The following is a 15,387-nucleotide window of genomic DNA, read 5'->3' as shown; positions in this document are numbered from 1 at the left end:
CTTTCGGGAAAATGGAATGCCTATTTTCTATTGCGCCGGATGCAAATTCTTATGGTTAGCACATTGGAGCAAGGGTGAAGAAGTTAGAAGTGAAAACGAGTTGGTCGCGAAGATGCTGGCGTCGGTCAACTGACCAGACGCTGGATCTGCATGCACCGGACGCTGGCTGGCTGCGTTCGGTCAGGCTGACGTACGGTGACGCAGTAGCTGGAATGTGACCGGACGCTGGCTGCGTCCGATCGCGTTCGACCGGACGCATCCGGTCATGCTCGGGAGCTTACTGGAAACGACCGGACGCTGAGGGTCCAGCGTCCGGTCAGTTGAAGCTGCTGCGTTCGGTCAAGTCAGTGACCATTGGAACTGGGACACGTGGCCGTCTGCGGGCGACCGGACGCTGAGGTCCAGCGTCCGGTCAACACGACCGGAGCGTCCGGTCGGCCCGACCGTTGCCCAGTGAAGGGGTAACAGCTAGTTTAGCCCTTGGGGCTATAAATAGAAGTGGCCCTCAGCCATGGCTAGTGTGGAGCACCTCAAGGGACTTAGTGTCCATGCTTGTGAGTGCTTGGGAGCCCTCCATCACACATATACTTGATAGTGATCATTCGATTGTGTGAGTGAGCGATTCTAGTGCGATTGCATTGTGAGGTTGCATCGAGTGGCACTAGGTGATCGAGTTGCAAGCCGGTGGTGCTTGTTACTCTTGGAGGTTGCCACCTCCTAGACGGCTTGGTGGTGGTCTCCGTCGAAGCGCGCAAGAAGCTTGTGCGGCGCTCCGGAGAAGTGCTTTGTGAGGGGCATTGTGCTCGCCCCGCGGGAGCCACGAAGAGCAACTCTAGTAAAGCGTGTCATTGAGCTACCCTCACTCAAGGGGTAGGTTCTTGCGGCGCCCGACATGCGGGCTTAGCGGGTGATGCTAATTAGCCGCCGAACCACCAAGTGAGCGGTCGACATAACGGAGACTAGCGTGTTGGCAAACACGTGAACCTCGGGAGAAAAATCATCGTGTCAACCTTATTCTTCCCGTTGGTTTGCATCCCCGTTACACAAGCGTGCAATTACTTTTATACATATTAAGCTTGTGTAGTTGCTCTTGTAATTAGATAGCTTGTGTAGCTTGCTAATTACCTTCTTGCTTGTGTAGCATAGAAGTAGCTCCCTTGCGTGGCTAATTTGATTTTAGTAACCTTGTTAGTCACATTACTTAGTTTGTGTAGCTAAGTATTTGCGCTCTCTAATTAGGCATTGGTTGCCTTGTTATTGAGCATTGCTAGTGAGCTTAGTTAGCTTTGTGCTTTTGCTTACTAGCATGTGTAGGAGCTCCCTTGTCACTTAAAGTACTAGCGGCATAGGTTTGTGTAACCTTGCTCCTAGAATTGTTTAGGAGAGCTCTAGCTAGCCTGGCACCTTTATTGCTTAATTGTTATCTTTGCAAGGTGCTAGTGAACATATATAGTGGGGTGTAGTCTTGGCTAGACCGTTAGTTTAAATTCCGCATTTGTATCGGTTAGCCGACGCGATTAAGTTTTAGAAAAGACTATTCACCCCCCCTCTAGTCGCCATCTCGACCCTTCACATGGGGGCCTCAGGGATTCCTGCGATCTGCTGCGGCGACATGGCCGGCCTCGAGGACCTCCTGCTTCCCTGGGCGACCGTTCTTCTTTCTCTTGGGGACGCGGGTGGGCGAGGCCTCGGGGGCCTCGTCCTTCTGCTTCCCCTTGGCGTCGTTGTTGGGGAAGATGGCCCCAACCGCCTCTTCGCCCGAGGTGAAGTTGGTGGCGATGTCGAGGAGTGCGGCCGCTGTGGTTGGTACGTTCCGGCCCAATTCTCGGACTAGGTTTCGGTAGGAGGTGCCAGAGAGGAATGCTTGGACGATTTCCGAGTCATCGACGCGGGGCAACTCGGTGCATTTCTTGGAGAAGCACCAGATGAAATCTCGAAGAGATTCGTCTGGCTTCTGGCGGCAACCTTTGAGGTCCCAGGAGTTCCTGGGGCGCACGTAGGTGCCCTGGAAATTTCCAACGAAGACCCTCACCAAGTCGTGCCAGTCGTGGATCTGTGCGGGGGGAAGGTGTTCAAGCCAGGCTCGCGCTGAGTCTGACAAGAACAAAGGGAGGTTGCGGATGATGAGCAGGTCATCGTCCGCACCACCTAGCTGACAAGCCAGGCGATAATCGGCTAGCCATAGCTCAGGGTTCGTCTCGCCACTATACTTTGTGAGGTTGGCAGGTTGCCGGAACGGGGCTGGGAAGTGAGCGTTGCGGATGGCTCTACTAAAGACCCGAGGGCCAGGTGGCTCGGGAGAAGGACTGCGTTCCTCTTCGCTGTCGTAGCGGCCGTCTCGGTGTGGGTGGTAGCCCCGACTGGCTCCGTCGTCGTGGCGCCATAGCCTGCCAACTACTTTGTGGTCGCCTTGTGCCTCGCGTTGGTCTCTAGGTCGATCGCGCACCGAGGGGGCCCCGTTGGCCGTCGGCGCGCGAGCGGGCTCGGGACGGACCGAGGCACCCTGGCCCCGGCGAGGTTGCGCCGTGGGTTGCTCCGAAGTGTCTCCACGCCGGCGGGAGGCAGAACTTTCGGCCTGCTACACCGCAGCGGTCTCGAGGAGGTCGCAGAGCTCTCCGCGGACCCGTCGCCCCTTGGTGGTGGAGGGCTCGGGCATTGCTCAGACCAGCATCGCAACTGCTGTGATATTCTGGCTAGCACGATTAAAGATTGGGGGTGGCTCACCCCCCTCGTTGTCATTGATGCGGTGATGGACATCGCGAGCCCTCCGTCGGGCTCCTTCGCCCTCACCGCGCCCTTGCTGCTCCTGCTCGAGAGTGTCCCGAAGCTGTTGCAGGAGGAGTCGGTCTTGTTTGACCTTGGCTTGAAGCTCGCGGAGCTGCTCCAGGTCTGGGCGTCGATGCTCCCCACGGACGGGATTCTCGTTCCGTGCTGCTGGGGCTTCGAGACACGGAGGTGTGGCATTGCCCGCCCCTGGCCGGGGCAGGGAAGGGTTGCCTGTCCTCTTGTCCTCTTCGCCCGCCCTTGGCATCCCGAGCCCGACATGGAAGCACTCACGAGACGGATCGTAAGTCCCTTCGTTGTCGAAGCTGGAGTAGCCGAAGCAGTAGTCGCTTGCAGTCATGAAGCGGCGCATGGCTTCGGGGTCACAAAGACTGGAGAAGTCTGCTCCAGCCCACGTCTCGTCTTCTTTCGAGGAGTCGGCGTGGGCGTGCGCCGATGTTGCGGGGGAGAAGTCGAGGGCGAAATGTTGGTGGAGTTCTGAGGGCTCTGCGTGCTTGGAAGCGTAGGCGGAAGCGAAGGCGGCGGCAGCGTTTATCAACCCGAAGGGGTACAGGGATGGTGCTACTGCCGGGCGCCGCTCCACCGGGGCTAGCCCCTCAGGAGGTGGTGGGACAGAGCTTGATGACGAGGCGTCGCCGTGCATCGCCAGAATCTTTTCCTTGCCCAAGCTCAGGTTAGATAAGTCCTCGACCAGGGACTCTGCACCAACAGCTGGGCAAGGGATACCGGCGGAGCGCGGCGCGTCGCCCCGAGCTTGCGTGGTGTCGGAGCGTTCCCGCTCGCGTCGCGCCTGGCAAGTGCTATGGGAGCCGCGGGCCGCGGGTCTGTGGTAACGTCGTTGGGCTGTGGAGCTCGGGGTGCGAGGAGTACCATATCGTATCCACATCCTAGAGACATGAACTCTAGGCTCCTGAACCATACCACTGTGCCGAGACGCAATGGTCGTACGGGGTTTGCCATCCGGAACTTGCTGGGACGATGAAGCTAACACGCAGCGTGCCCCTACCTGGCGCGCCAACTGTCGGTGTTTCGGACCGAGGGGGTCCTTAACCAACGAGTGAATTTGTGCTGCGTGCCCCTAATCTCCGATGGTGATGCAAAGAGATACAAGGTTTATACTGGTTCAGGCAATCAACGCCCTACGTCCAGTCTGAGAGATCGATCTTGTATTCCTTGCACCGGAGTGCTCGTAGTAGGGGGTTACAAGCTAGGTGAGAGAGGGAGCTAGCCCCAGGTCTCGGCCGGGGGTGGTGCGGGCTGCTTGAGGCATTGTTCTCAAGCAGCGTAGAAGTGTGTGGTTCTATTGGTGAGTTCCTCTTTCTGCTCGTCGTTCTCCTCGTACCTAGAAATGGCCCCGGCCCCTCCCTTTTATACTCTAAGGGAGAACCAGGACGTACATATGTTGCTACATAGCGTCCGATAAGTGGGGATGGCGTGTTCGAGCCCTGCAGCCGGCCACTGTTGTGGTATGGTCGATGGAGTGGCCCCGTCCTTGTCGTGCAGAAGTGACACGCCGGTCATACTTGATCTTGTGTGTCATGGGGCTCCAGTACAGCTTGAGGCAGGGCATGGCGGGTGATGTGCCGGTCATCGTGCGATGATGTCGTAGAGGGCCGAGGCTCTGCAGATGCCGAGGCCGAGCCATCGTGGGGGCTCGGCGGACATGGATCCCCAGGCTGCCGAGCCCCTGAAGCAAACTGCCGAGGCTTTGGAGGGAATTATTGGTCCTGGGTACCGATTCCGAGGCCACAGTATCCCGGTCGTGGCTCCCCACGCCGCGTTGTTCTTAGAGCAGGAGTTGGCAGCACAGTGAGGCATGAGCATCAACCATGTGCATAGCGGTGGGCACAGTGGCGGGTAACCCCTGTCCAGTCCCGTCCCCCGTCCCGTCGGCCATTCCGCTGTACTGTGCCGAGCATGCGGCCGATGTCAGTGGCAGCAGTTGGCTGAGTTAATGCGACGCGACGTTTTGTCAGAGGGACAGGTGAAGGAAGAGGCAGCGGAGTGTTGCCGAGCCCGCCTCGCGCGAGGCGGAGGGTCGGCGACCCGGCCGAGGCCTGCGACGAGAGGGGGTCGGCCGAGGCCTTCGATGGGGGATCGCCCGAGGCCAGCGGTGAGGGGGCCTCGAGCGATACGGAGAATTGGCCGAGGCCTTTGGTGAGAGGTCGCCCGAGGCCAGCGATGAGGGGGCCTCGGGCGAGTCGGAGAGTCGGTCGAGGCCAGCGATTGTTAGCTGGTTTCGATCTTTACGAAGTCTAAGCAGTCGTTTTTTGGTTCTTGCTTAGGGTACCCCTTCTCGCGGTATCCGACAATATGCTAATTGTGAATATGTATACTTATTACTGGCACTGACATGGTGTGCTTGCTTTTGTGGACACAGGGTGACCCGTTGGGTACCCATGACCCAAGTGAGTACGGATTTAGGCACAAAATTAAACTTCTGACGGGGTCATGGGTTTTTAAACAAGTCCATTTTATGTTCATGGACATAGGTTTGTGTTGTCAAAACCCAGCGGCTTTGTGCCTATTGCCGTCTCTAGTGCAGCCAGAGAGGCCCCTAAAAACCACTTGTATGTCAAGCCACCAAACTAAACTATGGCTCCGTTCGCTGGTCTGAAACTAATTGAAAAACACTGTTCCGGTTGAATTGTTGTGAGAGAAAAACACTGTTCTGGCTGGAAAAAAAAAACCGAACAAGCCAAATATAGGATAAGCCGAACAGGGCCTATAAGCAAACTACCAAAGTTAACCCACACTGCAAACGAGTGCGTTGATACAAGCCTAGCTCGGCTCAACAAGCCTAGCTTGGCTGTCTCAATGCACAGGTTGGAAATAGAAGGACCTAGCTCGGCTGTCTTAGCGTATAGACTGAAAACTGGTGCGTTTGATTCGTAGAATGAGGTGGTCCATTTCTTCTCACTCACTTTTTTTATTTGGTTTGTGTGAATTGATCCATCACAATCTTATTTCTCACAAGCTAATAATTAGTGCATGCACGAGGAATGGGTTGATTTTACCAAAATTCATGAAATAAATAAACTCACAATGCATTACCTCATGAAGCATGAGGTGACTCCACAAACCAAACACAGAATCATCATCTAAAGATTGCTACATGTTGGTTGACTTGCTAATCCCATATTGCTTTCTCTGATCAAAATACAAAGAATCATCATCTAAAGATAGCTACATGTTGGTTAACTTGCTAATCCCATATTGCTTTCTCTGATCAAAATAAGCTTACGCTTGCTATTCAAGACGGAGAGGATAGTTGTTAACTAGGTGTCATAATTGACACCCAGCTAATTTTTTGCAGCTAATAACACGATAAGTGCATAATCAATCGCAAATATATCATTAGATCCACGACACATTTTTTTTATACATTTCAGCTCTGGCAATGATACATTTCAACCTCCTACGAGTTACATCACCTCACAAGGATTACAAAGACTAACCCTCTTATGCTCTCAAAGTGATAGTTTATTGTGCCGACCTTTTGTATTGAGTAGCCACAACTGGACAAGTAAAAATCTCTTGGTCAAATCGTTCAACACAAGTCACCACCTGTACATCTGGAATCTTACGCGAACTTTAGAAGATGTCAGCTAGTTGTGAATCCAGAGGAAAAAGGTACTTCACTGCAATGAGAACAAAATATTAAAAAAGATTACACAAAAATTCAGAGGGAAATGACACTTAAATGCAATTGAGGCTGTTATACGAAAGTCAAAAGGTGCGCTGCCAGCTGGTAACAAAAGCAACCTAGAAGACTAATAATTATGAAAGTTTTTGTGTGTAGAAGGGAAATTGGCTTTTAGCCTTTTACTGTTCGTTGCTGTAAAATTAAGAAGAGTGGAAATGTGCAATAAATAAATACGCCCCATAGGAACAGGATTGACTAAAAGATAAGAGGCAAGGTTCAAGAAAGGAGCTAAGTCAATAAAGATCTGGGGTGAAGCTTTGAGCTCACTCAACAAGAAGCCTAGGGATAGCATAAGTCAAAGTACAGAGTTCACTAATCAAGTTCACCATGCACTAACATGCTAACAAGACATTAGACAATATTAGTAGGGCAGTAGATGCCATCAATGCATGCATTCATATGTACGTTTCCTGACAAAATGAGCACATACCATAGCATTCTGCCAGGAGTACAGCTGCATTCAGGCCAAAACTTATCATGCACGTTTATCCTCCGGAAAGATATGCATGTTTACCATATCTCCAGTTCCTTTCACTGCACTGCCTACTAGAGAGAGCCCTTCCTCATCAGCTCCCTCACCTGCATCCTCTGAATATGCAAACCTGTACATTACAGGAACAGTGAAAACCTAAGTTGGGAATCGGGGAAGTACACAGCTAAAAACTCATGATGTATCAGGAATTGACATGCTTAACTGAGATTAATTATCAACGTGAAATATACATATCCGAAGATTAAATGGATTAATATATAGTTGAATAGGGAACATCTTAAGGATCATAGAAGTTGCTTCAGCAAAGTTCATTATGAATATCATAAAGAAATAAAGAATATGATTGTAAATCTGTTTCAGAATATATGCTTGTGCTGCTGCTAAAAACAACCATCTGCAGTAAGCAAATAAGCCTTCTTGACAGGGTGTAGTATAAATCGATGACAATGACAGCTTATATGATGAGATACGGTACTACAATTGACACCATATTGTTTAAAAGGAAAGCCAACTCAAACAAACAATCCAACTCAAATGAGAAAAATGAAAATCATAGTCAAAAGTTTACCCTGTTGGATTGCGAGATGGAGACCAAAGGATGCATATGATGGCGAGGAGCACATAGGAAAGGACATTCCAAAAGGAGGGGATGATCCAAGCCCGTTGCCAAAGTTCACTCAACGGGTCAGTTGCATTGAAATATAGCTGATTCAAGACAAAAACAAGCCAGACCATAATCAATATGAATTGCAGAAAAAAAGGGGTTTTAGATTTTTTTCTCAAACATTTATCAAGCAGATCTATGGTCACAATGGCTAAAATAAAGTGTCTATGGACATCTCCAAACCTATTTTAATGATCACCACATAGAAGAGGGGAATCGACATAGAACTTGGCTCTTGCTCCTACACTCATTCGGTCATTCCCATGAGGCAACTGCTTTCTAGGGGCAATATGATATCTACATTACATGGACCACATAAATGAACTTTAGAGTTGATAAAAGATACCTCATAGCCAATCCAAGCGATTGAGATAAGCACTGACACAGCCAGAGAGTTTGTAAACTTCCGATATAATTCAAGTTTTGCCATGCTTCTCCGCAGCTGTAATAAAATTAAAACCAGATGAGCACTGGGTATGTGACGGGGGGGGGGGGGGGGGGGGGGAGTCATTTCGTTAAGATATAGGCACAAAACCAGGGTTACTTTGTAACAGTGAGAATGTAAAACACATGACAGGCAGTCATAATTTAGTACTGGGAGATTAATATGACATGTAACTAGCTAAGGATTGCAAATATGTAAGCGAATGCACTGTGAAGCCATTTAGATATTTTTCAGAAAGACTGGAAGTGCTAGAATCAATCATACATGACCATACTTCATAGTAACAGGCCGCATGGTGCATAACCTAGCTAAACATAAAAGGAAACATATTCTGGGACTAGTAAGGCTAGAAAGTGGTTACCTGGAGCTTCTCCAAAGTTCTAGAGAGGGATGAAAATATCCAGATGATAAAGGTAGCATCAAGTACGGCAACAGGCAACACTAGGAATAGCCTTGTCTTTCCAGAGAAGTCATTGATATTTCCCAGATTTTCAACAAGTTCAAGAGCTTCTGAAGCAACAAAATAGATGAAACCAAGAGCAGCAACTCTTGATGTTATGCCACCCAATGTGGGTAGAACAACACCGTAGCCCATCGAAACTACTAATAGAAGAAGCCGGGAAACAGTCTTCTTCACAGCTGTAAATGTAACTGCCCACAAGGTAATGCCCATAGGTCTGGTTCCAGTTGAATTAAAGTTAGCATACTCAAAATACCAGAAAGCCATTTCACACATGCCAAGAGCAATAACAGCTGTTATATGGTAATGCAGCTGCAAAATGTCCTTCCAGCATCGCACGAACTGAATGAACCATAGAAGTCCAAGTGCAAGATATGCAAGTGACATGAAACCATAAAATGTCATCATTGGAGCCATTTTACCAGGGAGATAACCCTGTGGATTTCTCCAAACAGTTCTTCCTGTAATCTTCAATCCCTTAAGTTGAGGATCACAGAACATAAAATAGAGGTAATACATCCCTGTTTTGTTTATCGATACAATTTGAGTTACCATAGTGGTTTCTTCATTTTTACCATCAAAGAATGTCTGGATCCTCTTAGGCCAGTCAGGGTTCTCAGGATTTGGACGTATGATCACCTCACCTACTCTACAAGATTTCTCCTTATCAAGCTCAGGCGTGCAGCATATTGCATCAGAGTGCAGGTATGAACCTCCAATTTTGTCCCTGTCCTGTATCTCAACAATTATAGCCTCCACCAATCCTGTCTTTTGCTGCATCTCCTCATGCCTAGATGCTGACTCCAGGGTGCGATGAAAAACAACGGTGTCAAATCTGAAAGATTAGTCCATTAGATCACAGAAGAGTAAAGATTTGAAAGACATCTAACCATGTCATTCTTATTGTCACGATACTTTGTTGTTAACCCATGCTGTTTACCACGAAATTGTTTGTGAACAAAATGCTTAATGAAATGGATGCTCCAAAACAGTTGACCTAATGTCCACTACTCCACTGCTCTGCACAGTAATAACAGTGACACGACATGTGCCATGATACAGAACCTAAGCTAACTTTACTGTTTTTCATATGTTCATGGCATCAGAGCATGACAATCATACTAGAACTTGATACATAGAGGATACACACCATCCAAACAGTGATTGTTTGTATCCCCTTCAAAATGCTTAATGAAATGGATGCTCCAAAACAGTTGACCTAATGTCCACTACTCCACTGCTCTGCACACAGAACCTAAGCTAACTTTACTGTCTTTCACATGTTCATGGCATCAGAGCATGACAATCATACTAGAACTTGATACATAGAGGATACACACCATCCAAACAGTGATTGTTTGTATCCCCTTATTGGAGGCTTGATGCGAGGCACTAATGCTCCCTGATTCCAGCCCCATAAGTCATAACACAGCAGCCAAAACAAAGAAACTGAACTATGCAAGGTGGTCAAACGCACTGTGACACACACTAAATCACTGCAACTCAGATATAACACTAACTAAATTTTAGCAGCTATATCCAAACAAGTCAACAGATCAGCCTACATGAAACCAAATTGTAAAACAAATGGCTTGATTCCTCACACATATATATAGTACTAAAAGCAGCAGCAAGAACCCTATGAATGGCAAATGCTCAAGATGCAAATTAAGAATTAACAGTAAAAAGATGAGGGTTTTACCTGTATGCCATTATAAAAGTTTGAAATTACCCACAAGCCACTAAAAGGTTCGAGCGGTCATAGGTCCCACTGGTCAGAACTTTTTTACCCTCCACGCCATTCCGTCCACCTTCTGTCGCTTTTTTGCCGTTTGAATGCCCTGACACGTGGGTCCGGCCATTGAAGATGTCAAAAATGCCCTCTGTCTCTCGTACCTTATCCTCTTCTTCCTCCGCTCGCTCGCCCTCAACGGCGCGGTGATGGTGCTGTTCTTCGGCATGTGGTGGCCCCTGCTGGCTGGCACTGACTGACGGGTCAGAGCTGGCAGACACGGTGGAGGCCCTACTGCGGCAGCGGTCCGAGGTGCTGGGCCACGACCTGGCGTCGTTGTTGGATCCCGTGCGGAGCGCACGGCTGCGGCGCGTGCAGGAGGCACAGGACGAGATGGCGTCCATCAAGGTGCGGCACGACGGCGGGCAGCTGTACGTGGTCCGCCTGGTGCAGTGCCTCTTCCTCCGCATGCGACCGATCATGGGGCTGGCCAAGGAACAGCTCAAGGCGGTGCGTGCGCTCCGAGAGCAGGACGTGGCGATCCTCGACGCCGCGCTGGCCACGCCGTAGGCACCGCCTCCTCTGCTCTGTGACCTCGAGGAGCTGGAGGGCCTCCCGGCAGAGGTGGGGTCCGCGAGGGCCTACCTCAACGAGGCGCTCCGCTTCCTCGGCGACTGTGACGCCGCGCTCGGCGTCCATGGCGCCGGCGGCGTGGGTAAGACCACGGTGCTGAAGCTGGTCGCGCGCTTCGACCAAGTCCTGCTCATCGCAGCCTCCAGGGACTGCAATGTGGCTAAGCTCCAGAACGAGGCCTGCGGGTGTCTGCCGGAGCCCGCATGCATGGGATGCCAATGTGACTGTATCCTACCGTAATGAATCACAATGCAGTTCAAAGCAAACTCTAAACATTCGTTGGAGGTCAGCATCCCGCACGAGGAAGCTCAAGAGTGATTCGGCTGCTGCTCAGAACGGCCTCCAAGGTGCTCGGTGAGTGCCGGTACCGGAACGCCGTCTCCACCATCATTCTCCTCTCCGACGGTCGGGACAACTACAGCATGCCACGACGCCGCGTCCGGCGCGGGGCAGTGTACGAGGTGCTGGTGCCACCGTCCTTCTTGCCTGACAGTGACAGCGCCAGCGAGGGCTCTGCGCCCATCCACACCTTTGGTTTCGGCAACGACCATGACGCGGCGGTGATGCAAGTCGTTGTAGAGGCCACCGGCGGGACGTTCTCTTTCATCGAGAATGAGGCAGTCATCCAGGACGCCTTCGCGCAGTGCATCGGCGGCATGCTCACCGTCGTGGTGCAGGTGGCCCGCGTCGCCATGGCTTGCGGCCATCCCGGAGGACATAGTGGTGGCGAGGCGCGCCGGAGCACGCGGAGGTGGAGCGGGAGCGCGTCCGGCTAGAGGCGATCGAGGACAAGGCAGCGGCTAGGGCGGCCACGGAGCGGGGCGCGTACCAGGAGGCGGCGGAGATACTTGGCAACACGCTGGACCAGCGCAAGGGGCCCAAGTTCAAGACCACCTCGCCCCTCAGCGACACTCTCCATGGTGGACACCATCAACGTCATCGTCTGGATCCCCGTCTACGACTGTCATCATGCCCGCCGTGCGCTCCTACATCGGCCGGCCCCGTGGGTTCACGCATCAACAATGAATGGGCATCGGCCTTTGTCACGGCGGGCGTGCTGGACATCGTTCAGACTTTCAGTGGCACCGAGGAAACAAAAAACTTTTGCATGACGCTAAGACACGAGGGCAATTTAGACTTTTCTCACCGTAGTTTGACACCGTTAGCATCAAATGTGGATGGAATGGCGCAGAGGGCAAAAAAATTTCGACCAGTGGCACCTATGACCGCTAGAACTTTTTAGTGGGTCGTGGGTAATCACAAACTTTTATAATGGCATACAGGTAAAACCCTCTAAAAAGATAAGTAGTCAAGGCTTCAAGCTGCCTGCAACATAGTGGATCACAAACGACTAAAAGGAAATAACCAACTTTTAGGACCTACTGTAATCCCAGCCTCGTCACATGCCAGGCAAACAAAACTAGAGCTGAACTAAGGCAGTCAAACTGACTGCGACATACACTAGATCACGACTCAATAAAACAATAATTACCTTTTAGCAGCTGTTTCCAACTAAGTCAATAGATCAGTCTACCTGAGCACAAAACTGCAAGAATTTCCACTTGATCCAACACATAATATCAAAAGAAACAGCCAGAGCCCTAAAATTCAGGGCAAACACTCAAGACGCAACCACGAGGAACGCAACTTGTCGGCAGAAGTTCCTGCCGTCCCAAACCAAACCCTCTTACACTACCTGTCGCACACACCATTGCCCCGGAACTAGCTCGGCCGAGATCAACGAAATGCGCCGCATTCAGCAGTCCCATCTGATCCTGCCCACCAGCACCCCCTCGATGCGTACACGATCCGCAAAACCCTAGGGGCGCGGGGAAAGGCGAGCCGAGGGAGCGAGAACCCGGCGGATGCGGTGGCGGGCGCGTACGGCGTACCTGATGAAGGATGCGGAGGAGTTGGATGAGGGGTCGGACGCGTAGAGCCCCTCGCTCCCGCCGTGGAAGAAGAAGGAGTTGGCCCGCGGCGCGAAGCCGCCGCCGGCGTACTCGTGGATTGAGGCGTCGGCGCCCCGAGCCGCGAAGAGGGCGAAGAGGGAGAGCCCGAGCGCGAGCGAGAGTGTGGCTCGCCGCATCGTCGGGAGGGTGCGCGCGGGCGCCGCCGTGGCCGTCTCTGCTAGTTGGCGGCTGCCGCTGCTCTTGTTTCGGGTGCTCAGGAGGAGGGCGGCGATGGATGGAGTGGAAAGGTTCGAGGGCCCGTCTTGCTGGCAGTAGCAGAGAGGGGGCAGCCGGTGGAGGATGGTTAAGGTTGGTGTAACCGGGCATCAACGTCGCTTGTGTTGTCCGTTAAGGATATCACTGATCCGTGCAAGGAGCCAAAGACCTGAGAAATTCACAGTGCGGCGTGTACATACAATCGTGAAAATCGCTGAAATTTGGGTTGATTTATTGCGAAAAGAAAAAATACTGTTGATTTACTAAAAAAAATACTGTTAGAGTAGTGGAGACGAACATGACCTTGAGAATAGTCAACATCATCTAGTACACAGTATACTGTACATTGTACACTAATGCAGCTAATGACGACCAACGGTCTCCGATAAAGAACCATTATGGACACCTAAACATAAAATAGATAGTAAGAGACCTAAAATCAACCTTCAACAGAATACCTATACGAAGAGCTATTTTGGGTTGCCTGAGTGGCATAACCCAAATATGAGCATCTTCTCTCCTGGAAACCCATTTACAGAAATGATTCTCTTTAGGGTCTTGTTGGAGAAGATGCCGAATAGGTATTGAACCTTGTGTCTGTAGCGCTACCAAAAGACGAATGAGTCTTGTATTTTGGGTGTTGTCGTTGAAGATAGCCTAAACTTACTTTTTTTTGTTTCGTAGTTCATCAACTCGATTCTATTTAGGTCATATCTTTATGAAATTCACGGTATAATGTAATAGGCAATACATCCTGCACATGTTACTTCCGTTGGCAGAGATGATAAATTTTCTTTGAACATCTGAAATTGAAACGGATGGCGGCACTGCATTGAAAGGTGAAAGAATGGATTCATTTGATTTCAAAAGATAAAGATGTCAAAACATAATACATCCTAATTTTTGTAGATATAAAAAAGGGTAATGCTCCTACGCGGGAATCCACATGTCCGTATGCAGCGCGCCCCACTCCGCCTCGCTACTGCTATCTCTTCCCTCGCCTTGAGCACCCCGCCTACGCCGCTTGCTCCTATATCTTGCCCGTCATGTGCGCCCACCTCTGTTGGTTAGGCCGCTTGCTCCCGAGCGCGTCGCCTGCCTCTTTTTAGTGCTGGTGCTACCGTCGCGTGTGCCCAGCCTACGCCGCTTGCTCCTTTCTCTTGCCCGTCGCGCGCCCACCTCTACTGGTCGAGCCACTTGCTCCCACGCTTGCCGGGCGTGTCACCCGTCTCTGCTGGTGCTACCGTCGCGCGCCTCAGGTCGGTCCTTGCCGAGCCAAGGGCACCCACAAGCGCAACCCGTGCTGGTGGTGCTCGCACGTCACCGCTCACTGCCGGCTCCCACCCTGAGGACGGAATCGACCGGGCCCGGCCCCTTCCCCTATGTTGCAAATATATGTTTCAAGTGTTTAAATGTTTCAGAGGTGTGTTAGAAGTGTTTCATATGGATGTTGCAAAAGTAGATCGGGATGTTGCATATATTGCAAGTGTTTTAGAGGCATGTTGCAAGCGTTTGTTCAAATGTTTAATCTATTTCAGTCCTATGTTGCAATAAGTGTTTTCATATTGCAAGTTGTAATTGTATTATCTGGATGTTGCATATGTTTCTACACATGTTTCAAGTGTATGTTCTAAATGTTTCATCTGCTTCAGACGTATGTTGTATCCAAGTATTTCATATTTCAGAGGTAGAGAGTCATGGGGCATGGCTCGGGCGTTGGGTGATGGGGCGCAGCGAGCCGGGGCCAGCGGATGGGGCGTGCTGGGGCCAGCAATCGATGTTCGCGGCGCACCTGGGGTCGTGTGGACGGGGCACACTCGTCCTTATCCTAGGTCTCGGGTCCCGCTCGCACGGAGAGAGATTAGGGGGTTCAGGTGGAAGGAGCGGCGGGCGTGGAGAGGAGGCGTTGGCATCCGGACTCGCTAAGAGAGAAGAGGGGGTCTAGGAAAGGAGCGACATGCATGACGTTTTTCGCAGGCGTGCGTGACGGAGGCGCCGACATCCGGACACGCACTTCTGTCCTGACGTCCAGGCACTAGTATCTTTCTATAAAAAAGAGAAAGGAGGGGCTTTTAGAGGTTAAAGATGACTTCAGCCCCCTCTTTCATTAAATCCTAGATCCACCACTGGTTGCAAACTAAACGATGTGTTTGCTGGTTAGGTTTATTTAATTATATTTTAGAAAATGTAAACTATTTCCAATAAGAAATATTGTTATATTCTTAATTAGATTAGATAGAAGCCAAATATTCATGATAAACAAATTTTAGAAAACAAAGTTAGTTGTATGAGTTCCAACACC

General features: G+C 50.7%; 1 protein-coding gene across 1 annotated transcript; it reads right to left on the bottom strand.

Annotated features, from left to right (window-relative positions):
• Positions 1-6,114: 6,114 nt before the first annotated feature.
• LOC136545125 (uncharacterized) lies at positions 6,115-13,156 on the bottom strand. Its single transcript, XM_066537161.1, has 6 exons — positions 12,810-13,156; positions 8,454-9,387; positions 7,994-8,089; positions 7,552-7,688; positions 6,921-7,092; positions 6,115-6,425 (listed from the first exon to the last, which is right to left on the bottom strand). The coding sequence occupies exons 1-5, from the start codon at positions 13,004-13,006 to the stop codon at positions 6,966-6,968; spliced, it is 1,491 nt and encodes a 496-aa protein (XP_066393258.1). The 5' UTR covers positions 13,007-13,156; the 3' UTR covers positions 6,115-6,425; positions 6,921-6,965.
• Between the last annotated feature and the right edge of the window lie 2,231 nt (positions 13,157-15,387).

This window comes from Miscanthus floridulus, chromosome 1 (genome assembly GCF_019320115.1).
Source record: "Miscanthus floridulus cultivar M001 chromosome 1, ASM1932011v1, whole genome shotgun sequence".
NCBI classification, from domain to species: Eukaryota; Viridiplantae; Streptophyta; class Magnoliopsida; order Poales; family Poaceae; genus Miscanthus; species Miscanthus floridulus.
The sequence above is the reverse complement of the archived record's forward strand: the minus strand, read 5'-3'. Positions and strand labels throughout refer to the sequence as shown.